The sequence below is a fragment of the Sarcophilus harrisii genome, chromosome 6 (genome assembly GCF_902635505.1).
Source record: "Sarcophilus harrisii chromosome 6, mSarHar1.11, whole genome shotgun sequence".
Lineage (NCBI taxonomy): Eukaryota > Metazoa > Chordata > Mammalia > Dasyuromorphia > Dasyuridae > Sarcophilus > Sarcophilus harrisii.
This window is the reverse complement of record NC_045431.1, coordinates 164,464,752-164,490,011: the sequence shown is the minus strand read 5'-3', so window position 1 is coordinate 164,490,011 and position 25,260 is coordinate 164,464,752. Positions and strand designations below refer to the sequence as shown.

The following is a 25,260-nucleotide window of genomic DNA, read 5'->3' as shown; positions in this document are numbered from 1 at the left end:
CAAAGAGCTCCCAGTCTAAGGAATTTGATCCAAAGCCAATGTTTGTCATTTGTAACCTTTGCACTATGGCTACAGAGAATAAAAGCTGGTTTTGCAGGGTTAAAATGAAATAATCCAAATCTTCAAGTCCAGTCTTTATGAAACTAGTGTATTCTATCTACTAGAAGTATTTTGAGTATGAGAATGGATGAATTTCTGTCATTTCAGCCTCTATTCTGTAAAGATTAGGTAGAATTCCCTCCCAACTCTATTTCATGATTGGAGCCTGCAGAAAGAAGGGTTGTAAACTTTTCTAGTCTTATCCCAGCTTTCTGAACAGGAAGACAATGAATGCTTTCTGAAAACCCATTGCCTCTTAATATGTATCTCACAAAATCCAGCTACCCTAAGCTACTAGGAAAGGAGTTGATAAAAATAGAAGTTACTACTTCATAGAAAGAGAAGACTCCAAGAAGGGAGAGTGGCCAACAGTATAATACAGACTCTTCAGGCATACATATGTATCAATAGTACACATCTAGAAAAAACACTGATTAAAATCAAGGAACAAAAACTTGAATTCTAATCTGGCCTCAGCCACTTTATGGCTCAGTTTGTTCCCCTGGACAAGTCACTTAACCCTGTTTACCTCAATTTCTTCATCTGTAAAATGAGCTGGAGAAGGAAGTGGCAAAACCAGTTTAGCATCTTTTGACATGAAAACCACGAATGGGGTCATTAAAGAGTCAGCTACAACTGGACACCAACAAAATTGCCTGGTTCAAGAACATTTCTAAATTAAGCTTTTGTTAAAAAATTTTGTACTCTTCCTAATTCATTTCAGCCAAAAACATTGTATGTGAAGCAGTATGCTAGGTGCTAAGAATGTTTCAGGAGAAAAATACCCTAAAAAGAACTTTAAATCACACCGCTATAATGTAACTCAAGATAGGAAATTATTTAAGTGCATGGAAATAATTTTGTTGGTCTTAGAGATTAAGAGAAAGTAGGAGAGGTAATGATGTGAGCTGCATTTTGGAGAAAAGGGGAGAGGCAGTTTTTGTTCCAGCTAAGGGCAGATGGTGATGGGGGTAAAAAAGACATGAAGTTAGAAAACAGGATAAGGTTTCCTGGACTCCAAGACTGGGGCATGGAGTCAGGAAGATTTCTGCCATCTAGGAGCAATGTAAACCCTGAACAAGGTACTTCTCTGTTTTCTCATCTGTAAAATGGGGATATAATAATAGCACCTGCATCCCATTGGTAGTGAGAATTAAGGGAGATAATTGTCAAGGGTTTTGAGCAAGTGGAAAGGGGGGTGATCAATGTATTGATAGATTGTGGTCAAGGTGGACAATCCGAAAAATTAGAGGGGGGGATAAAATGGGGGAGTAAACTTTTTTGTCTTATTTGTATTACCTCATTTTTTCCACAAATGTTAATGCATCATGATTATAATGATCCAAAGATTGTGTCTTGTCTCTGTCATTTAGAAAAAATTCCAACCTGTATTTATTAAACAAATTGTATTTAGGCAATGGGAATCCACGGATGAAAAATCCCAGAACCAGCTAGCCTTTGCTCTCCTGCACTTTGTATTTAACCTAGGGATATGGTATGTAATCCTGTAAGAGGTAGATAGCTAGGGCCCCTGGTATCATTGATATTTGTTGACTATTCAGCAGAATTTATCTCCTTGGGGACCAGAACTGTTTCTCTTTGAATCACTAGTAACCTGTAGGTTGTAAGCATTTAATAATTTGTTGAATCAGGAAAAGTAATGTTTGAATACCTCCTGTTCTGATGTTAGAGACTGATTTTTCAGTTGGGTTGAATGAAACTAAGAGGTCTTGGAGGGGAATAAGTATTATGGGGAAAGACAGACTCAAGCTAGACAGGTACAAGCTTCAGGTGCCAAGCAGAGGAGCTGAGCCACCTAATCAGCACTTAATACATGTACATTTTTTATTCCTCCTTCTTTTGGGAGGAAATGGGGTGGCATTTCTGGCTCTTGAGCAGAGGATTCACAAGTAGGATGGCTTGAGGCCAGGTCTCTGCCTTCATTAAATTCAAGTATATGAGTTCTAATGTATCTTCTTTACTTTTCCTCACCTGTTATCCTGACAAATGTTATAAATTACCTAATGAAAGCACTAATTATTAATAATAAATATTGTTGCCCAGTTAATGTTTCACATCCAATTCTCAATAATGATGATAATAGATAGCATTTATAAAGTACTTTCAAGATTGCAAATCATTTTCTATATATTATTTTACCCTCACAATAATGATATAGGTAGCTGCTGTTACTGTCCTTATTTTACAAATGAGAAAAACAGCGAAAAATGTTTTTAACTTGCTTCAGGGTCACAGCATAGCAAGTATCTCAAGTAGGACTTGAACTTGATGGCCTAACTAAGGCCATGGTTCTTAACCACTATGCCTCCTAGCTTTGTTTCTAAGTAACAAATTAGAATTCTAAGATCCTTTATGGAAGTGTTTTTAGAAACCTCTTCTAGCTTATGTACTGTAGTTGTGCAGTAGATATTGAGGTTTAATGAGATTTTTCCAGGGGATTTTGAATACAATTTGGTATTAAACTTTAAATTTTCCCTCATTTGTGTTTGTGTTAGCCAATATCTTTAAAAAAAAAAAAAAAAAAAAAAAAAAGCCCAACCCACGGGAGTTCTTAATGTGAGGTTCTTTAGGAACTTGTTTTAAAATTTTTATAACTTTAAATATAATTAATTTCCTTTGTAATCCTACATATTTTACTTTATTCATTTAAACATTATTCTGAGAAGAGAGGTTCATAAAACTTTAGTGCCCCAAAAGTCCATAACACAAAGAACATTGACTCCTTGTCTTAAAAAAATGCTTTTGATTCTTAAACTTGTAAAGTATTGTTTAAGATCTAACTTTTGGATAAAGAAGGTAGTTAAAATTAGCAGTGTATGCTTTAAAATACTTTAAAAATTAGCAGTAGCTTTTTATTTACTTTTTTAAAATTAATTCATACATTTTTAGGAACCTATTTTATGTAACTGTGGGGACATAGGTATACATACATAAGAATATACATGTACATTAACAGACTGGAAGAAAGAACCAAATTTCCTATATTTAGGCCACATTAATCCTCCATTTAGTATATTTTGTAAGAGTCGTGACTTAGAAAGCTTTTTTTAGGCAAAGCTTGACCTGGCCTGACATATAATCAAAACTTGGATTAAATGAAGAAAAGTGTCTTTTCTTCCATGCTATTTAAGAAAAACCTAGTACCTTTTGACCAGGAGGTTTGGCCTAAACAAGCTAAATGGACCAGCTTCCACTTAATAATACTTTGTCAAAATGCTGAAGTTAGCATGAGCAAACAATGATCAAGAAATACAGTGAGAAATTAGAATAAGCAACAATTTTTCATTCCAGAATTTCATACAAAACAAGAAGCCTGAGGGCAGCCAGCCAGGTTAATAGAAGACACCCCAGCTCTATGAGAGAGAGAGAGAGATCTTAATATACTTGTAATTTTTAAGACTGTATTCAGAGGCAGCAAGAATATAGACCTATTTGCAGAAATCTAAGGGAAGAATATTGGAATTTCTAGAAGCTCAGAATCATTGCTTGAATCCCAAGATTCAGGAGAGTCTAACCTCAAGAGATGAAGGTATAAGAAGGAAAAAGATAAAAACGAAATATAGATTCTGAAGGGAAGAATTTAGAAGAAAACTTTTAGCTTAGAACTAAGTAAATCCTACCCAAGTAATAGACTATCTGAAAATTGGAATAGACTAAACATGAGACTGCAATAAAAAATTAGAACAAAATCAAAATGGGGGAGGGAGGGGAGTATACAGGAGGGGATATTAATCTGAGGTCAGATATCAAGAAAAACCAGATCTGGAAAGCAGACCAATAAGAGAATATTTGAGAATAATTGGACTCTTTGATAATTGTCATCAATTAAAAAGCATAGACAACACTATATTCTAGAAAGTGTTAAAATGAAAACTGCCTAAATTAAGGATTAAGAGCCAGAGGGCAAAACAAAGATAGAATTCAGGAGTCACTTGAAAGGAAAAGTCCCAGGAATGTTAGAAAAAATTCAGAGTTCACATCAAAGAAAAGGAAGCAGTTCAGATATTGAGATCATGGAATCACACAAGATCTGATGATTTGTCCCATGAAAGATCTGGGAATGTGGTATTCAGAAAGGCTAAAGAGAAGCTTATAATCATAAATACCTTACCTTGCAAAACTTTTATTTCATAAGAGAAAAAAAAATGCCATTAATGGAAAAGAGGACTTGAATAGGAGCTTTGAAATAAAACCCCAAAATTCCAGAGGAACTTAGAAAGTTGTTAGAAAGAAGCCACATCATGATGTAATGATAACATTCTAATTGAAGAAGAAAATAGTACCTTTTCAAAACTAAAATGAAGGAATAATATCATTTATGATATCAATTATGTTGAAAGATTTAAATAAGAAAAATGGATCCTATTGGGTGAGTTGCTTCTTTTCTGAGCTTTACAAGGGAAAGAAAATGGAGGGTAAAGGAGGAATTGTGTGTGTGTGCTTGCTGTTTTTCATAAATCAAGGGAATTTGAGAAAAACAGGCATGAAGAGGAGTAGTGGCAGCAGTGAACATTAGATGAACCACACTGTAAAATGAAAACAAAGGTTTGAACATAACTTGCAAAAAGGCTTTACTGTGGAAAGGCATCAGACTCAATATGGGGATATAAAACAGGTAGATTATTAGGGGAAAGTAAAGGATAGGATAGCTATAAGGAAAACAAATTTTATGAATCTGACTCTTTAGAAGGTAAAAGGTAAAAAAAAAAAAAAAAAAAAAACAGAGGTAGAATATGAGGGAATGCCTTAGACTTCTTAGACAACTGGCGGGATGGCGGAACAAATGGTGATATATGAACAACAGAATATTCCTGCTCAGGAAGAGATGGTGAAAAGCTATTGCAGAGAATAATGGAGAGTATGAAGAGTTGTAGACTACAGTGATCTCTGAACCAAGATAACAGTTTATTTAGGTGTAGTAACATTGTAACAAGTAATTTTGAAAGGTGGAAAAACTCTGATCAACGTGTAATGACTAAGTTTGCCTTTAGAGAACATAAAATGAAGTTTGTTATCCATCTCTTCTCAAAGAGTGGTATTAGAGACAAGGTGCAAAAAGAAGACAGATACTGTGTAGATTGACTGTTTATGGCTGTTATGTTACATCTATTTCTCCTCCACCCTACCCCTTCTTGATTAATGGGGGAGGAAGGGTCAAACCACAAAAGGTGGTTAGCCATAACACCAAAAGAAAGAGGAGAGTTAGTGAAAATACAATTTGGAAATTTGTTTTGCTTGAGTATGTTTGTAATAGATTGTTTTTCATTTTAAAAAATTAATTTAAAAATGCATAGAAGGCAATTTATACCCCCAAATAAATAAAAGGAAAGGGATTCATATGTATAAAAAATATATAACAGCTCTTTTTGTGTTGGCAAAGAATTAACAATTTAGGGGAAGATGCCCATCAATTGGGATCTATCTAGTCATGATATATGATTGTGATGTATATATGACATATAATCTCAATTTACTACTATATAGTAGTACTCAATGTACTATAAGAAATAATGAAGAGGAATTGTTTCAGGGAAACCTGAGAAGACTTTTATGAACTGATTCAAAATGAAGTGAGAGAAGCAGGAGAACAGTTTATACAATAATGGCAATATTTTCAAAATAATCAACATTTAGAAACTCAGTAACTGATCGACACAATGATCCACCACAATTCCAAAGGAGTCATGAGGTTGACATGCTGCCTACCTCCAGAGGGAAAGTAATACTAAGGATAGGATAGCTATAAGGAAAACAAACTATTAATCTGACTCTTTTGAAAGTAAAAGGGAAAAAAAAACACAAAGAACTAAAATATGAGGAAATGCCTTAGAATTCTTAGACAATTGCAGGGATGGCTGAAGATGGACTCTGAATAAAATCAATGGAATCATTTTTTTCTTCTTCTTTAATAAAATGGTGGATGTGGAAATTTAGTTTTCATGACTTCATATTGGTACTGGATTTTGTATTCTTAATTGGTTGGGGAAGAGGGTGAAGTAGGTGGAAGGAGAGAAACTGGAACTAAAAAGATAAAATTGAATGAAGGGAAAATGCACAAAAGAGAACCAAAGGAAGCATGGATAGGCAGGCCAGTTTTTAAAGTAACTTGTAGAATGTATTGTAAATCCTTGCAGTACCCAGGTACATTAAAATGGAGACTCATGTTTGCATTGAGTCTTCTTTTGTGTTCCCTTTTATGTAGGAATGAGCATGAGGCTAGCGTTATTTAAAAGTTCAGAGTAAAACTTTTTAAAATGAACTGATTCTCATTATACATGAATTATACCTTGATAACTTGGCTAAGTTTTATTTTTTTTTCCTGAAAATTATCTGGATTTTGAGTTAGGATCTATACTTTGGTTCCAGTTACTCTGGGTCTCATTTTCCTTATCTGCAAAATGAAAGTTCAGCCAAGGTGATTTCTTATCAGTTCTTATCAGACCTAAAGTGCTCTGATATATCTAAATTTTTCCCCATTTTTGTGAGCTGTTAAAAGCTATGGACAAAGGAAATTTTAGAATTTTATGTTTTCCCCCCCCCCCCCCCCCCCCCCCCCAAGCAATTGGTGTTAATTGAGTTGCCTAGGGTCACACAGCCAGGAAGTGTTAAGTATCTGAGGCCAAACTTGAACTGAGGTCCTCCTGATTTCAGGGCTGGTGGAGTCATGCTTTTAAATTTTCTGTTTTGATAGTGTTGCAAGGTCTAAGGAAAAAAAAAAAAAACCACCTGGGGCTCAATATTCATCCACTCGTGATCATTTAGAAAAGCTAGAAATTGTATATTAGATATAGAGGATGTGTGTGTGTATCTTCCAATCATTTCAATTTTCTTTTGGATGCAGAAACTTTATGAGTACTCCAGTGGGAATAGTCATGAACAAAAGTGTTTTTGGAATTATTAAAGCAGATAATGTATATCTTGAAATTTTTTTTAAATTCTGTTTAACAAGTAAATAAAGGGTTTTGTAAGAGGCCCCGTTTCATTATGTGTTTTGTTCACCCTTAACCATGTGATAAATATCTTTTTATAACTATATTCAAAGATCTGATTTTTAGCCTTTTAAAAAATTGAATTAAATACAAAATTAGAAAAAAAAAAACAGAATAGAAAAAAAGAGAGAAAAAGAAAAGCAAAACATTGTCACATGCCCAGCAGAATATATGGGAGGATTCAAAATATATTACAAGAAATTATATTTCATGAGTGTCCCATCTTCTTTTTTTTTTTTTTTTTTTTTTTTTTTTGCTTTCTTATAGGTTGTTCTTTTGTTCTCTGCTACATTCATTTTTTACTTTATTTTTTTTCCTCCCTCATTTTCAATCCCCCAACCTCCCCCAAGCCAGGCTACAGTTTTAAGCATACATATATTTATATAGGCACATATAGACATACTCAACATACATATATATATATATAGTCACACTTATCCACAGACCCCTCACAAGAACTATATACATACATATACCCACACATAGTCAATTACTCATATGTAGACATGCATCTAAAACGATTATTAGTATGACTGACATAATGTGTATTTCTCTCCTGATTCATTCTTTGTTTGACTTTGTCTAAGATAAAAATCTTTTTAAAAAGAAAATCTATATGAATACAAAGGGAGTAGTTAAGAAATTCTCTTTCTCTCTGTCATGGAAAAAAACTGGAATGAAGACTTGAGGACAAGGGAAACTTTAATTTTTCCTGATCTCTTAGATCCATGAAATTATACATAACCATTATAGTATACATGAAAGGTTGTATTCCATCTATTTCACTAGAATAACCGGTAGAACAAGGAGGACAGTTGAAAATGACAAGGAATAAGACTATATTTTCTGCTTTCCCTACAATGTCACTTTTTGTCTGCACCCTCGTGTCACGGTGATCCTCTTCTTGTCTCAGTTTTATTTTATTATATCTCAGTATTGTTTAAATTAGTTTAAATTATTTGAACTTTGGCTTCCTTTCAGGTTCTTAACAGTTTCACACCTAAACTATTCCTCTGGATTCCTAACTGCTTTTCTGTTCTTCCCAGGTTAATTGTCCTATAGTAACATTATTAAACTTGAGTACTGCTTTAATTAGAAAACCTTGAATTGTTTACTGAGTAATGCCAAAATTCTTAGTCTGCATTCATAGCAACCAGCATCAAATCTGACCTTAACATGCCTTTCAAATCTTATATCCCACTTTTGCCCTAATGACTACTTTGTATTCCCCAAATATTATTCAAACATTCTGACCTCACAGCTTTGTTCATACAATTTCCTTTTTCTGAAATGCCTTCTTCTCCCCCTCCTTTACTTATTTACCACTATAGTCTGGTCCAAATATTTTGTAGAGCAACTTGGAAATACAAAGTAAAAGTCACAAAACTAATCACATTTCTTTGGTAAAGTGAATATGAGCTTCCTGAGAGCAGGGATTGTTTTTAACCTTTCTTTGTGTTCCTGGCATTTAGCATCTAGCAAATAGTATGTGCTTAGTAAATGTTGATTGATTAACTGACATCTTAAGAACATTAAGAAGAGCATCAAAAATATAGACTATTAATGATTTCCTTGTTTATAATATCAGAAAACTACAATCTATGTATCCAAAAATTACGGACTAGTCAAAACAAGCAATTAAAGTGTTGTGATATTTGTTCAATTATCAATCAACCTGACTCTTTGTGATCCTATTTGGAATTTTCTTATCAAAGATAGTGGAGTGATTTGCCATTTCCTTCTCTAGCTCATTTTACAGATGAGGAAACTGAAACAAACAGGGTTAAGTGACATGCCCAGGGTCACACAGCTAGGAAGTGAGGCTTGAACTCAGGAAGATGAGTTGTGATATCAAGATGTCATAAAAGGTGGATATTGAACATACTCTAGAACATGGAAAGATATATGACATGAAGCAAAGCTAATTTGCAGAAATGGAAATACGTACATGTGCAAGGGAGCTATTCTCACCCCCCCCACACACACCCCCTCACGAGAACAAAGTGAAAAGTAGCAAATCTATAGATAGATGTGGAGCCAAAGAATCAAATATATATATCCTGATGGGTTGGGGCGGGGAACAGTGTTGGTCTGTTAAGTCATTTTATTCTACTTTGTTCCTAGGTATATGACCCTGAACAAATCACTTAACAGTCTGTTTATCTCAGTTTCCTCATTTGTAAAAGGGAGATAATTATGGCAGTCTCCCAAGTTGTCATGAGGATCAAAAGTGATGATAATTGTAAAAGGCTATATTGTTAGTAGCTATCATCGTATTGTTGTTAAAAGTTAAGGTTTTATGGAAGTTTATTCCTGTGTGATGTATTTTTTTATGGTACTTTTATGAAAACGTTAAAAAAAAAAATAAATCCCACCCATCTCTTAAAACCTCAGTACTTCTTTGGTTTTCAGTCTTACTGATTATTGTCCAACTTTTACTCTGTATTCCTCTGGGCATTTAATTTATGCCTTTTAGAGTAGGCTGCCTCATACTTCAGGTATTTGTACATATCTCTTCCCCTATCAAGTAGATGACAATCTTCTTGAAATCAGGGATTTGATCTAGTACACCCATATATTAATTCATTTGAGGTTCATAGATTGTAGGTATTTAGTATGTGTAAAATATTGAATCTATTCAGAATTGTTACTAAATAAACTTTCTTGGCTGAGATGGGAGGATTTTTTTGTAAAATGTTATGGGTTTAATCAGTTTTTCACAGTTAGAATTAATATGTTTTAGAATACTTTATAATAAAGATTTATGCTACAAATAGTGAGGGTTTGTGTACTTTAGATTGAGTCTTTTAGATTCATATTCTATAAATCGTCTTCATTATATATTTTGGGATCCATTGTTTAGGAATGAAGTTTGTTAGAAATAAAAGAACTGATTTGCCATCTTAAAATGTTTTATAAGTTGCATTAATTACATGATTGTATATTAATCCTTAAAGAGTTGAGTTTTATAGTCACATGCATAAAAATAAATTACAAACATACTAGAAAATTTATTTTGTTTTTTTTTTAACCTGTTAACCCTCTTTCCCTCCAGAGTTATCATTACTTTTAGTAGAATCTGACTATTTATTCTTTTCTAGGGCTTGTATATCTTTAGGATCCAAAACTCGAACCATTGGGAATGCAGCCAAAAGTCAGGTAAATTAAATTTAATCTTGGTGGTTGCTCAGAATCATAGATTTTGGATTAAATATGCCATAATACAAATTATAGAAAAATCTTAGATTAAGAAGGGCAGGGAATCCTTATTAATCATGCTCAGTAGGAAAAGGAGGAAAAAAGATATACATAAAACAAAATCTATAATTATAATTTTGTGTTACATTTGGTTTTTGACCATAATATTTTAATTCTTACTTGTATTTTGTACATATTCCTCCCAAAAAACCTTGAGCTTGAATAAAGCATAAACATAGCCTGAAGCTACTATTAACCTAGAAATTTTTCCATTTATTTTAATTTGATCTATGGTCTGATCAGTATAGTATGTCATTATAACATTAGGCAGAATAGTTCACAATTATTTTTCCAAAATAATTGTAATTGTGATGCTGGTAATGTGTGTTAAAACATAACTAAATGTTAAAATTTATGTATTTTATGCTTTGGTACTAAGACCATACCTAAAAGGGTGTCCTGGCAAGAAACTCTCATCTATGGGGAGAATATTAGGAAAAAGTAAAATAAAAAATTTAGAGAATCTTTATAAGAGATGAGAATAATTGAAGCTGTCACTAATTTATGTAGAATGTATTTTTTTAGCATTTTTGAGTTGTGTATATTCACCAGTAATAAAACATTTTCTATTTTAGTTATTATAACTTATTTTCCTTTCAACCTTATTTTCTTCAGTTTTAATATCTCTTGAATTCTTTTGAATTTTGATGTGTACCTGCCTGAATTGAATCTTTTTTCCCTTTCTCTATCACCAATATAACTTTATTAGCCTGAAGCTCTACTTATATTTGTAGGTAATTTCTGTTTAAATATTTTTCTCTCCCTTTCTTTCCTTGTATCTCTAACCATTTTTTTTTGGGGGGGGGAGGTAGTTTCAATAAATTTGTTTTCTGCAAATACTTCCATTTGGACAAAAATTAGACTCACTCTTAGTTCCATTCCAGAATTGGGCTATGAGCTCACCCAACTCTAATGTGTGTGGGCATGATAGTTTGAATAAATTTCTGGATACATCACAAAATTCTCTGTTACACTTTCTGAGGAAAGCAAGTCTCATGGATCATAGATATAAGATTTGATGCTCTCTTAGTGGGACCTTAGAAGTTAGGAATTATGTGCGGAATATGAGAAGCTTAATCATAAATTGAATCTTACTTTGAGGGAATATAGAATTTAGCAAACATTGGAGGGGTGTGCTTGTGGGAATAATAGACAGAACCAACCTGTGGATTTCTTATTTTAATGACTACATGTCTAATTTAAGAGTCTGAATTGTTCCAAGGTCATTGAGATTGTTATTTAGTCATGGATCTGGTAAGTCAGTAGGATCCAAGTCCCTCCAGGTCCAGTACTAAATTTATTCACTTTCCCAAACATTGCTTTTTATAAGTAATAAAAGAAGAAGATGAGAAATAACTGGTGAGGTATTGACATGTAGATTATTATCTTCTTTTCAAAACTTCTGAAAAATACATTTATTTTGAACTTTTTCTGTATCTTATCAAAGTAAGAGCAAAAGCTTTAAAGGAATTGTAGGATGAAAAAAATATTTGCACCATTGTTATATATAATTCAGTTTTTTGAGAATCGATATTAAGTATGTATTGTTTTATGTATGTTTTTTCTTAAAATTTAGATATGCAGGAAACACAGGTTTTGTTTTTTACTTGTAAAGGGCAAAGGTCTGGTGATATACTTTGATTAATAAAATATATATTTTTTAACAGATTGTTACAAATGTAAGAAATACATTACATGGCTTCAAAAAACTTCATGGACGGTCTTTTGATGATCCCATTGTGCAAACTGAAAGGGTTAAGCTTCCTTATGAACTTCAGAAAATGCCAAATGGAAGTACAGGAGTTAAGGTACCTATCCAGTACAATAACTTGATAGAATCAATCATTGAAAAATCCAACTATGAGGATGTCATTCTGCTTAGTCACATTTTCTTGGCAGCTAAAATAGTTTCACCTAGATTTCAGTTCCTTTCTATTCAAGTGTTAAAAAATGTGTCACCATTTTTTGTATCAAGTTTTTGAGAAGACAAAAATATTTGATTATTTTACTTAATTTGATAATAAAACTGACTTTTAGAAATTGCAGAGGGGTAGAGAGAATTAGAGGTATTGCTAATTATGGAAAGGACCAAACTGATTTGAGGTTTGTATTTGAAAAAAAAAATTTGTAATTATTGCAGAAATATCTTGAGATATGTTAAAGGTATTAAATAAAGGAAAACATTCATTCAGTGCCATTCAAAATGGCATCTAAACTGTTAAGTTTTTTTTTTTTTCCAGAGGCAATTGGGGTTAGTGACTTGTCCAAGGTCAGCTAGGAAGTGTTAAGTGTCTAAGGTCACTCAGGTCCTCCTGACTTTAGGGCTAGTGCTACTGTTAAGATTTTTTAAAAGCAAGCATAAGTGTTTACTTTGCTAAAAGAGAAAAAGAAAGAAAAGAAAAGAAAAAAAAAACTTTTATGTTCAAAGCTATTGTACATGTAAGTTATTTATGTTATCATAATGTAACCTTGAGACTAAAATACCTTCTCTTAGCTCCTTTTAAACTAAGATTTCGTTTCTTGTATTTTGCTTAATTTTTTATTAAAAGTCATATTATAAATGAATATTTTATGAGGAAAAGTACTCCGAAATCATGCAAATATAGTAAATTTAGCTAAGACTAGTCTAGTAGAGAGTTTATATTTACATTTTTCTTGCCTTTATTATTAAAAAATAAAAGCAACTTCTGAAAGTGGAGGAAAAAATAAGGAATGAATGATAATGCATTTTAAAAAATAATTTTTGTTGAAATGAATATTTTAAAGATCGTTTTTGTATTTCAAGATAGCTTATTCATTTATTTTTAAATTTTCTGGAATTAACTTGATAGCTTCATTAAATATTTATTTGTTTTGTTCACTGACATTTTCCTTTGTTTTCAGGTACGGTACCTAGAAGAAGATAGGCCTTTTGCAATCGAGCAGGTCACTGGAATGCTATTGGCCAAACTTAAGGAGACTTCAGAAAATGCTTTGAAGAAGCCTGTGGCAGATTGTGTGATTTCAGTAAGTTTACTTTGATCAAATATTATTGGATCAACACCATTCTTGGATTGTTGTAAGGTTCCAATGAGATAACTTATGTAAAGTGCTAGTTTTGTTTAATATTACTTTTTATTGTATTAGTGTCCTATATGTTCTATATTGTAAGGATCTGGTTCTTTTTTCTTTATGTTTTCATTTTTTATTCATTTCTGCTAAATTCAATTAACTTCTTTTTTCAACATGAGAAGAGCTGGAATGTAAGAATATCTTGAAGGAACAAGCTGTGTCCATTAATGTAGAGCATTTCTTTTTTTGTTCATAAGGGCAAAGAAAATAGAGATACAATGAAATTTTTTATTTAAAAATAAAATGGTGATAAATTTTTTTTTTTCCCATTGGGTTATGTTGTCTGGTCCTTGTGTTAAGAGAAGGAAGAAAAAAATTTTCATTTTTGTTATAGCTTAAAATTTTTCAACTTGTCAGTTACAATTAGCCAGTAGATATTGGTGATTTTAGTGGCTGAATTCCCAAGAGTACATTCAGTATAACCACCATCCTTTTCTGAAACTTTTACACCACCAGGTATGTCCCTAACCCATTCGCCCCAGAAGTTATCAGCAAAAGTGGGTCTGTCTTTCCTTTTTAAAGTGGAAGATGAAGTGCAAGAAAAATTGGGATTTTCATAAAATATACCCATTGAAACATTAATTCTGTACTCTTTTTAGAAGCTGGAGCTGGATCACTTTGTAATTTATAGGCTATCATGATCATTATGGCATGCCTCCTATGCTGAATTTCTAAGAAAATCTGAGGTGTCAGAAAATTTCATTTATGTTTTAGAGACCACAAGGTGCTCTTCGAAGCAGATTTATTGAATGTTTACCTTAGTATCATAAATTTTTTTTTTCTGTTAAGTACCTGACTTCCTTCCTGAGAGTAGCTGACTCAATAGAGAACCTTGTTCTAAAAGAACCATAATATATGCAGTAAAAAGAGGGTTGGATGTAGGCAGGATGCTAAGGTTCAAGCCCTGGCTTGGGGAAGTCACTTTACTTGTTGGAGCCTCTGTTGTTTCTAATATAAAATGGGTGGAATTAGATGACCTTCAAGATTCCTTCTGTTTCTGTCTCATTCTATGATGAGTCCTTCAGAGTAAGGGTGGGGAGATATTGGTTCCATTTATCATTGCAGCCCAATTTAAGAGTTCAATACCATATACACAGCAGATAGATTATAGGAGGTATATCTTCATGATTATGCCATTCTGCCAAATGGTTTTCTATTTTCTGATGTAGAGACTTGTGTGCAGTTGGAGGTGCTGGGAGCCAATATCAGTCTTGCAGCAGTACCCCATATTTTTGGGGAGGGAAGTAAAATCCATAAAGGGGTGGTGAGGCCTTGATTGGAGCAAGGGAGAATGCCAGGAAGAGCCCACTTACATCCTTGTGCTCACGGGGCAGAGCAAGTAGCTTCACTTTTCTGTATTTTCCCAGCACTGTCCCAGAGCTTGGTGACTTAATAAAAATCTTGTCACAAGCGGCACCTAGATGGCACAGTGAAAAAGCACCAGCCCTAAAGTCAGGAGGATCTGAGTTCAAATCTGGTCTCAGACACTTAACACTTCCTAGCTATGGGACCCCATGTAAGTCGCCCCTAATTGCCTGACATAAAATAAATAAATGAAGAAATGAATGAATGAATGAATGAATGTCTCTCACAATGGGAATATGCACTTTCCTGTTTAGAGATGATGATGAAACTTAGAGTCTCTGGGAGGTTGAGTGCTTTGTCCAAGGTCATGCAGGGTGGTAACTATCAGAGATGGTCCTGTGTTTTAAAAGGCAGGTCCTAAACACTCTGAAAGATGTTTCTTTTCCTTCACTGTACTTGAGAATGAGAACAAATAGTCAACCCAGCAGCTCAGCCTCTTCTTTTCTTTAGACAGAAAAGGCTCAGCAGGAGAGGGCTAAAAGAGAAATCAATCCAGGAGCTATTTCATTTTCTCACAGGGTAGCTAGTTTCTTTTCAAAGAAGTTTAGTTACTAATTTTAGTGCCTTTAAATCAGAGCTTTCCTAAATAACTATGGTTTTGTTTGCTCTTATTATTATTGAAATCCTTCTCAAATTTTGTTGCTTACTAAGAATATTTACTTTTTTAAAGAAAGGATGTTGCCACTTTGTGTCCCTACTCTTGTGCTATAATACTTCAGAAATCATGGCAGTACTAAAATATTTTGTCTTTCATTAGGAGAATAGGTGTTAGAATTTTGTGGGAAAAGGTTTAATATTACATTCCAGCCTTCACTAAAGAAAATTGCTAACAGGCCCTAGATATTTTAACACCATAGTGTTCTAGCTTCATAATGAGAATTAGTGGACATGTACCTCATATTAATTTAAATTAACTGATAAATTCACATCAAAATACTGAATAGATCTACTTTAAGTAAATACAAAAATAAAAAGTGGATTTCCAAAATATAATAATAAATATAAACATATTAAACTGTTTACTTTTTATAAATTAGCTCCCTGAAGGTATTTGTAAAATGTCATTTATTAAATCTGAATTTTCAGTGGTGCTTATTATTGAGCAAAATTCATTGATAATTGAATAGATCAGAGAGGGTTAGGGTAGGCTTTGCTATTTAAATTAAATTTTAAAATATTTTATTGTATTATTAGAAACCAACAACAATAAGAAACAAAATTTTTAAAAATAAAATTATAAACTGCACACTTCTTTTATGCAAAACATATTTATATATTAGCCATGAAAAGCAAGAAATATAAAAGTTTTTAAAAGTATACTTTGTCTTTGCTTAGTTCATCTGTTCTAGCTCTGGAGGTGGATAGTATAGTTCTTCCTTTGGAAATGTCTTAGATAATTGTATTGAACTCAGTGAAGATTTTTACATTTGATTGTCATTATAATATTGCTGTGTTTACACACTTATTTTTAAGAAAATTAGAATATACAAATCTAAATGGTAGAATGGATAGAACTCCAGTCCTGAAGAGAAGAATCAGTTCAGATTTGCCTTCAGACAATTGCTTAACTATAACCCTAGGCAAGTCACTTAATCTTATTTGTCTCAATTTCTGCATCTGTAAAATATGAATAATAATGCCTACTTCCCAGCATTGTTGTGAGGATCAAATGAGATAATTTTAAGGAATTTTAGTACAATGCCTGCAACATAGTAAGGACTTTATAAATGTTGTTATCATCATCGTCATTATTATTAATTTAAATAAGATACTTAGCGATAAGATTTCATTCTTTGGCTTCTTTTGACCTTGTTTGATGTATTATGTTTGTTTGGAAATTAAATCACACTTATGTTCTGTTTTTGAGTTCTATCCAAATCATAGAATGTACATTTCACAATTTTAACAAGATTTGATTATTTCTTTTTCCTCATTTAATAGGTCTCAGTGGATTCTTGATGTTGCCTTAAATTGTATAATCACCTTACTTAATTTTGCCCTTTTCATAATTGAAACCTTAAAGGTAAATTATGTTATATAGAACTATTGTACTTAACTCACTGTTTCTCAAATGCTAGATTCCTAGTTTCTTCACTGATGCTGAGAGAAGGTCCGTGATGGCAGCTGCACAAGTTGCTGGCTTAAATTGTTTAAGGCTGATGAACGAAACCACTGCAGGTAAATGCTCACTAGCAAAAATGTGTTGTTGATTTTTTTTTCTAGTGAGTGCAATGAATTTCATTAGCCTTGAGACTTATTCTGATGTGCTAATTTTGTAAGGATTTTAGTTTGGAAGTGGTTAACTCTTAGTTTAAGCAAAAGGCTTTTGGATACCTCAGTGGGTTTTTTTGTTTGTTTTTAATGTTAAGATGTGCATTGGTCAAAATGTAGAATGAAAGGAAAATGAGTTGGCAGATAACCAAAAATAAATTCATTCTCTTTATAAATAATAATGTTTTCTTATTGCATTAAACTTTAAATAAAATAATTTAGTGGTAATTGATCTCCAAAATGGCTGAAAATCATAGGAATTTTTTTTGTTGTTTTTACAGTTGCATTAGCATATGGAATTTATAAGCAAGATCTTCCACCTTTAGAGGAGAAACCAAGAAATGTAGTATTTATTGATATGGGGCATTCTGCCTACCAAGTCTCAGTTTGTGCTTTTAACAAGGGAAAACTTAAGGTAAGTAAAAAATTTTCTATATTTGACTATTAATCTCTTACTAAAAAGGAATTCGTGTAATTGGTTTAATAAAGGTAATGTATAGGTAAAGTATTCTTATGCATTTACTCCATGTGTGGCACCTGTTAAATAGTAGGTACAGATGCAGCAGGCTTGCCTTCTAGGAGTTTACATTCAAATATGGAAGCACAGCACACACAGACAAGGGAATTAAGATGATACAAAAACTAGGGAAGGTCAAGGAGAAATGAGAATAATAAGATGATTTCTGATACGCAGGTAGAGGGTTCATCACTCAGAACCTAGTACTCCAGGGCCAGAGTCCAAAGTTGATGCCAACTGTGGCATAGGCATCAATAGCGATAAGAAGTAGTTTTCTAATGGGATAAAATAATAGTGTGCCTTTATGTAATAATAAGGTTGGAGAAGTGGACTTGTAATTTCACTAATAGAGAATTTCTAGAGGAGGAAACCTCTTGGCCAGTGCATGTGAGCACTTCCTCTGTAACTTGTGGTATTAGGTAATAGCTTAGGCCACCGAGGGGTCAAACCACTTGATAGTCACAAAATCTAGAGATGTTGGAAATCTGAAATGAAGCAAATTCTTTTGAATTTGAAGGTGAGTTTCCTATATCCTGCCATGAAACTAGACCTTTGCCTTTATTGGCATAGAGAGCTCCCTACCAGTCAAGATGTTTCTTTGCTAGGACAAGTTAGAGTCTTCTCCTGCTATATATAGATTGATTTCCTGTTGATCCAAGCAGAAACCTAAACCCAGATGGTTTTCTTTTTTTTGTTTGTTTGTTTGTTTTTTAGCTTCAGGGTTTACTCTATCCACTGGTGCCATGTTACTTTTCCTTTAATACATTTAATATTTATTTCTGGGAACATTTTGGGTAGGTGTTAATGAATACCATTTTCTGATGTCTTTATCTTACATTTTTATACATTATAATTTATGCAGTTTTGCTGTGCTCAGGCTTAGGCTTTTTCACATGCCAAAAACATTTCTTTGGAAAGTACTTCGAGTCAGAAGAGAACCATTTATCCAGCAGCATTTATCAAACACTTAATATTATGTGCCAGGTACTGCACTGTGCTTTGGACTGGAAATGCAAAATAAGGCCAAAACAGTTCTTGCCCTGGGAGCATGTTCGTTCTTAACAGAGGAAACAACTTTTACTGCATCCATTTAGATGAGGAATCTAAAAGCTTAAGTTCCTGGCTGTCTCCTCACTCTACTTCTCATGCTTTTCTTATTATATTATTGTTGCCATGCTATTGTCTCCTGTGTCTTTATCCCTACCTGTATTTTTAACTTTTCAGTACTTGGCTACTTTATTTTTACCTGAGTTTTAACAAATCCTGAATAAAATGAATATTTTTCACTTTGTGAAGAGAACAAGAGAATTTGTATATGAAACGGAATCTTTTATACAGACCTTCCTTTTTTTTAAAGTGTATTACAAATTCAAATGTAACTTTTTCAAATATTTTATTTTTTTTCCAGTTAGATGCAAATATATTTTTAACATTCATTTTTAAAATTTTTTGACTTTTGAAAATTTTAAAAAGGATGTTCAGTCTGCATTCAAAGTCCCATCAGTTCATTCTCTGGAGTTGGATAGTATGTTTCATTACAGCATGAAACTTTTAAAGCTCTCTTGCTTATGATCCCTTCTGGGTTTCTGTTCTCTTATCTTTTTGCAAGGTGGGGTGTAGAGAAAAGGAGGATGGGGAGAACAAACTGTAACTTCTCTCCCTTTTGCTTAAACTCCTCTTTTCTCTCCCTCCCCCTTTGCCATTCTCATGTGTCTATTGTTTTCATTATTGCTAGATAGAAAGTTGCTTCTCTGGCACTAAATATTTTTGTGTTGTTCTCATCACCACCCATTCCCATCTCAGAGTTCTTTTAAAAATTTAATTCTGCCAGAAAGGAGGTTGCATACCAGATTAATACAGTACAACCTTAGTTAGTAAGATTATCTTGAAAGTTTCTTTGACCTTTGTCAAAAGGTAATTTTTGTGTGTGTATGTGTACTACATTATACATTTAATTGAAAAAGCCGTGAGAATAAGGACTTGCTTTTTGAAATCTAGTTTTTGTACCTTTTTTTTTAAGACTTAAGATAAATTATTTGTCTTTTTTTAACAGATTTTTTTCCTTAAAAGTATTTTACTTTTACAAATATATGTAATAATATAGTTTTCAGAATTAATTTTTGTAAAATTTACTATTCCAAATTTTTCTCCTCTCCTCCCTCCCCAATTTAGCAAGCAATCTGATATAGGTTAAATATATCCAGTTTTTTAAAACATATTTCTATATTTGTCATCTTTTGTTTAAAAAAAAAAAAAAAAAAGACCAAAAGGGAAAAAGCCCAAAGAAAGAAAAGAAAAAAGTGGAAATACTGTTTTGATCCACATTTAGTCTTTATAGTTGCCGCTCTGGATGTGGATGGCATTTTCTGTCCCAAGTCTATTAGAATTTCCTTGAATCACTGCATTATTGAAAAGAGTCTAGTCTACCACAGTTGATCCTTACATAATCTTGGCACTGAATACAATGTTGTCCTGGTTCTGCTGACTTAACTCAGCATCAATTCATGTAAGTCTTTCCAGAAAATTTTCCTTAAAAATTGTAATTCTTATTATGATAATAACCACTTGCATAATTCTTTAGCATCAGTAATGGATGAATTTTAAAATGGTCTGTGTCCATCCAGAGACCCTTACAACAATTTATCTCATTTGTTATCTTTGCTCAGAGTAGTTTTGATCTGCATTGAAGATGTAGTGAAAGTGACAGTGGTGTGTACTTTTGAATCTCATGAATCAAAAGAATAGATTTAAAACTGGTATCTAGACATGTAGAATGTCATCATTTTTCCCCTCCCATTTTTTTTTTCATTATGAAGTTAAAAAACATTTTTTAACATGAACTTTTCTATGCATAAAGAATTGGAAAAAAAGTTACATATGAAACTGTGAGTCTCTTAGATTTTTTTTTTTTTAAAGAATCTATTTAGCTTAACAGAATAATATTACCATTCCCGTACTTGTCTGTATCCTCTTTGGAACTCTTCTGTGTATATCTTCCTCCCCATCGCCACTTTCCTCATATGGCTTAGCCTTCTTCCAAGTGAAAGCCTTCCTGAATGACAAATATGGTTCTACATCAGCTATGTCTGAAAATAATCCATGTCTGACTAGAGGTAGGGAAGCCTGTTTTACATCAGCCTACTGAGTCTAGACTGCCCCTATGTTAGTCATGTTTTATCTTGTGATGCTTTTGTAGTCACTGTATAAATTGTTTTCCTGATTTTATGTTCTCTTTGCTTTGATTAGTTATAGAAATCTTAAGAGATTTTTCTTATTTCTGGTGCAGTAAGATTGTATCACATTTTTTATACCATAAACCATTCCCCAATTTGACAATCAATCCCCTTTGTTTCCATTTACTACAATAAAAAGTACTTATGGATAGTTTTCCATTTTTGATCTCTTTGATTTATATACCTACTGATTGTATTGTGGGGTTGAAGGTTCATAATGCACAGATATTACAGTGATAATTCTGATGTTTCCAGATTGTTTATGCTTATTCACAGTTCCACTAGCAGTGCTCCTTGGTTGTCCATCCAGATGAGCCTCTACAACAATTTCTCTCATTTGTCATCTTTGCCCAGAGTTATTTTGATCTGTATTTTTCTTGATTTGGTTCATTTATTGAAAAGCTGCTAGTCTGTGAGAAGTAATTTCTTTCCTCCTCTCATTGTTTTTAATGATATAATGTTTATTCTTTTGAAATTTATATGGTATAAGAATTTGGTCTGAGTCAATTTTTTTTTTTTTGCCAGACTTAAGAGATTTTCTCTTGGTGAGTCTTTACTACCCTATTGAGCAGTCTTTGTGCTACTTCTATTAATTTGCCTCTGTATGTTTTGTTCCTAATCTGTTCCACTGATTAGCTTTTTTATATTTTAACCTGTGCCAAAAAGCTTTTAGAAAAATAAATTTTTGTTAGTATCTTTTTATCTCAACTAAATTTTCTCCTTTATTCCTTCTTTGTCCTCACTCAGATAAATACCTTTTATGACAATTTTTTATAAAGAGGAAAAAAATCTGCGAAGTGATTAATATATTTAAAAATATGATATCATTAAATATCATATTCCACATTTATGGTCTCTACTTATGCAAAAGAATTTGGGGCAAGAAAGTATCTTCTTGGGGCAGCTAGATGGCCTAGTAGATAGAGCTCCAACCCTGAAGTCAAGAGGACCTGAGTTCAAATGTGACTTTGGACACTTAACACTTTCTAGCGTGTGACCCTGGGCAAGTCACTTAATCCAAATTGTTTTAGGGAAAAAAAAAAACAAAAAAAGAAACAGTATCTTCTTGTTCTGTTCTTTGGAGCTAATTTGTTCTTACTAATTTTTCAGAATGTGTTTAAGTTGTTTGGTGTGATAGTTATTTCCAGTTATGTTACTGTAATCATTGTACATGTTTTCTTCATTCTGCATTAGTTCATGTAAGTCAAGTCTCTTATAGCATAGTAATATCCCATTCTATTTAGGTACCATAATTTGACTTCTCAATCCATAGGCATCTACTTTTTTCCTGTTCTTTTCTACAATAAAAAGTGCTGTTGTAAATATTTTGGCACATATTTGGAGCCATTCTTTTTGTCAGTGACCTCTGTGGTATATGTCTTGCTGTAGAATCTCTCAGGGTAGGTAAGTGACATGGCAAACAGAATGCTAGGCCTGGAGTGAGGGGGAAGAGGCATGAGTTCAAGCCTAACCTCAGGCACTTATAAACTGTGTGACCCTGAGCAAGTCACTTTACCCTTTTTACTTTAGTGTTTTCTCATCTATAAAATGAGCTCAAAAAAGAAGTGGCACACTGCTCCAAGTATCTTTATCAAGAACACCCCAAATGGAGTCATGAAGGAGGAATTGGTCACAGTAACAGAAGAATCTCTGGATCAAAGAGTGTTGATTTTAGTGGATTTATTTACGTAATTATAAATTGCTTTCCAGAATAGATGTACTAATACTCAGATCTACCAACAATGAATTAGTGTGTCTGTCTTTCCAGAGCTCATCCAACATTGGCCATTTCCATCTCTTTTGTTATCTTTTGCTTAGTGTGAGGTGATTTTGATTTTGATTAATGTAATTGTATTAGCATATCTCTTATTATGAGAAATTTTGATTCATATCCTTTGACCACTATTAGAAAAATGGCTTTTGATCTGTGAATTTTAGATATCAAATCCTTATTTGAGGAATTTGATTTAAAATGTTTTTTTCCCAGAGCATTGTATGCCTTATCCTGGGATGCATTCATTTTGTTCTTGTTAAAAATTTAATGTAATCAGAATTATCTCTCCAGTAATAAACTTTGTTTTTTGTATGGTTAAAAATTCATCTTTTATATGAAATATATGTGATATCTACTAGCATTTTTATAGTATCTTTAATATGCAAATTGTATATTTATTATGGAATATGGTATAAGATGTTGATCTAAGCCTAATATCTTATTTTCATATACTTTTATGTATGCACATATATGTGTATGTGTCTGTGTGTATATCTAATTCTGTTTTTCATGGCTTCTTTGAGAATATTTGTAAAGTATTTTTAAATGATAAATACCGTTCTTCACATGGCAAATACAATCAAAGCTACTTGGAATTTACATTTAATTTTCTTTTTTTAAATTAACCAGGTCTTGGCTACTACTTTTGATCCATATCTGGGTGGCAGGAACTTTGATGATGCTTTAGTAGATTACTTCTGTGACGAGTTCAAGGCAAAGTATAAACTGAATGTGAAAGATAATTCTCGAGCCTTGTTGCGCTTATACCAAGAATGTGAAAAACTAAAGAAACTGATGAGTGCTAATGCATCTGACCTTCCACTGAACATTGAGTGTTTCATGAATGATCTTGATGTTTCTAGTAAAATGAACAGGTACTTTTCAAAGTATTTGCTAATTTGATGTTTAGGTCATTTATGATTTCTTCATTCTAAAACTGTAGAATACTCTTTTTTACTCTTTTTTAAAAAATTCTTTTATTTTTGCCTAATACTCTTAATTTTTTTTTTTTACAGGGGTCAATTTGAACAGCTTTCTGTTTCTCTCTTGGCCAGAGTGGAACCACCTTTAAAAGCTGTAATGGAACAAGCAAGTAAGTTGGAAATATTCTGGTTGTCATGTTATGATTTGTCTTATTATAGTGTGGGTACTTGTGGGTGGAAGTAGAAGAAATATTACTATGTAATGAAAATTTGGTAGATTTCTATTCCTTCTAAGGAGAGTAGTGGGGAGTGGGATAAAGCCAGGCTGTGATTCAGTTTTCCAATCCATGAAAGTAAATGATAATGTCTGAGAGCATTATTTCATAGTAAATAATTTTAATGGTTTTGGTAACAAATCAGCATAACAAAGGCTTGACATTTGTATATGAAAACATATGTTTTTTCTAATTGTTGTTTGAAAATGATTTTAAAAAGAACTTCTATGGTCACTAAACATCAACCTTTATTTTAAAACATTTATAAATTTTTTTTCAAATAAAATTATCGTTCCCTTCGATGCCAGACATCCAAAATAGTTTATATGTAAATGTAACATTTTTTCAGTTGAGAAAAAAATTAGTTTTAAATGGTGGTCTCTCCTCCCCTCATCTAGTCCCCTCTAGTCCAACTACAAATCAGAATTTGAACAATGACTCTTCCTTTGTTGCCACCTTTTATTCACAATGCTTCTCTGTCACAGGGCCCCTGATTGTCATGATTAAAATAAAATGTATTTGCATTTTGGTTGTATAATATTATAGGTCTTTTGATTCATCGTTCTCTGTGAGTACATAAGTAAATTGCCTGTAGATTGGGTTTAGCATAACGACTGTCTTCAAGAAGTGACCTGACCTCGCCAAGGTTTTATCATAGCAAATTGTCACTTTTCTTATTGGGGTCAGGTCTGTTTTCTTCTAATCCTTTTTAAATCCCAGGCAATGTCTTGTGCCCACAATTCTGGTTTAGACATTTGACACCTTTATTCCTCTTTGGTCTTTGTCTACCAGATCATTTGTGTATTTTGTGTATTTTTAAAGAATAATTTGTTGCCAACTGATGCAACAACATGCATACATATAGATACATACACACATATTGTATATTGTTTGCCTTTATATGCTAGAAAAAAATATTTTAAGATTATGAGAATCTAACCAAAAAAATTTTCTTTTCTTTTCTAGACTTGAGCCGTGATGAGATAAATAGTATAGAAATTGTGGGAGGTGCGACCCGAATCCCTGCAGTGAAGGAGCAGATCACCAAGTTCTTTCTTAAAGATATAAGCACCACATTAAATGCTGATGAAGCTGTTGCAAGAGGATGTGCATTGCAGGTATAGGGACTTGGAGCTGGGGCCTCTTCTATTATTTCTGGTAAAATTGGTACTGGTCTTGCCTCGCTGCCTGCAGTGCTGGCTTACTAGTTCTTGGCTTGAAACTAGAGACTCAAGTTCACACCCTAGTGCCAATATGGGCACATCACCCTATCTGAACTTCATTTACTGATCTGTAAAATGGGGCTAATAATATCTGCATGACTTGTTTCAGGGAGTTGATGTGATGTGAATAAGGTACTTTGTAAACCTTGAAAAGCCTAGAGATGAATGTTCTTAAGTATTGGTCCCAGGATGCTGCTTGCT

At 32.9% G+C, this 25,260-nt stretch overlaps 1 protein-coding gene across 2 annotated transcripts in view; it reads left to right on the top strand.

Annotated features, from left to right (window-relative positions):
* Nucleotides 1-25,260, top strand: part of HSPA4L (heat shock protein family A (Hsp70) member 4 like) — a 66,466-nt gene that overhangs the window by 5,485 nt on the left and 35,721 nt on the right. For both annotated transcript variants that reach the window (XM_031942271.1, XM_031942272.1), the window contains exons 3-10: nucleotides 10,211-10,268; nucleotides 12,035-12,175; nucleotides 13,251-13,373; nucleotides 16,922-17,021; nucleotides 17,396-17,529; nucleotides 23,269-23,513; nucleotides 23,655-23,731; nucleotides 24,803-24,954. In XM_031942271.1, coding sequence (XP_031798131.1) covers nucleotides 10,211-10,268; nucleotides 12,035-12,175; nucleotides 13,251-13,373; nucleotides 16,922-17,021; nucleotides 17,396-17,529; nucleotides 23,269-23,513; nucleotides 23,655-23,731; nucleotides 24,803-24,954 — 1,030 coding nt within the window. The remainder of the gene's footprint in view (nucleotides 1-10,210; nucleotides 10,269-12,034; nucleotides 12,176-13,250; nucleotides 13,374-16,921; nucleotides 17,022-17,395; nucleotides 17,530-23,268; nucleotides 23,514-23,654; nucleotides 23,732-24,802; nucleotides 24,955-25,260) is intronic.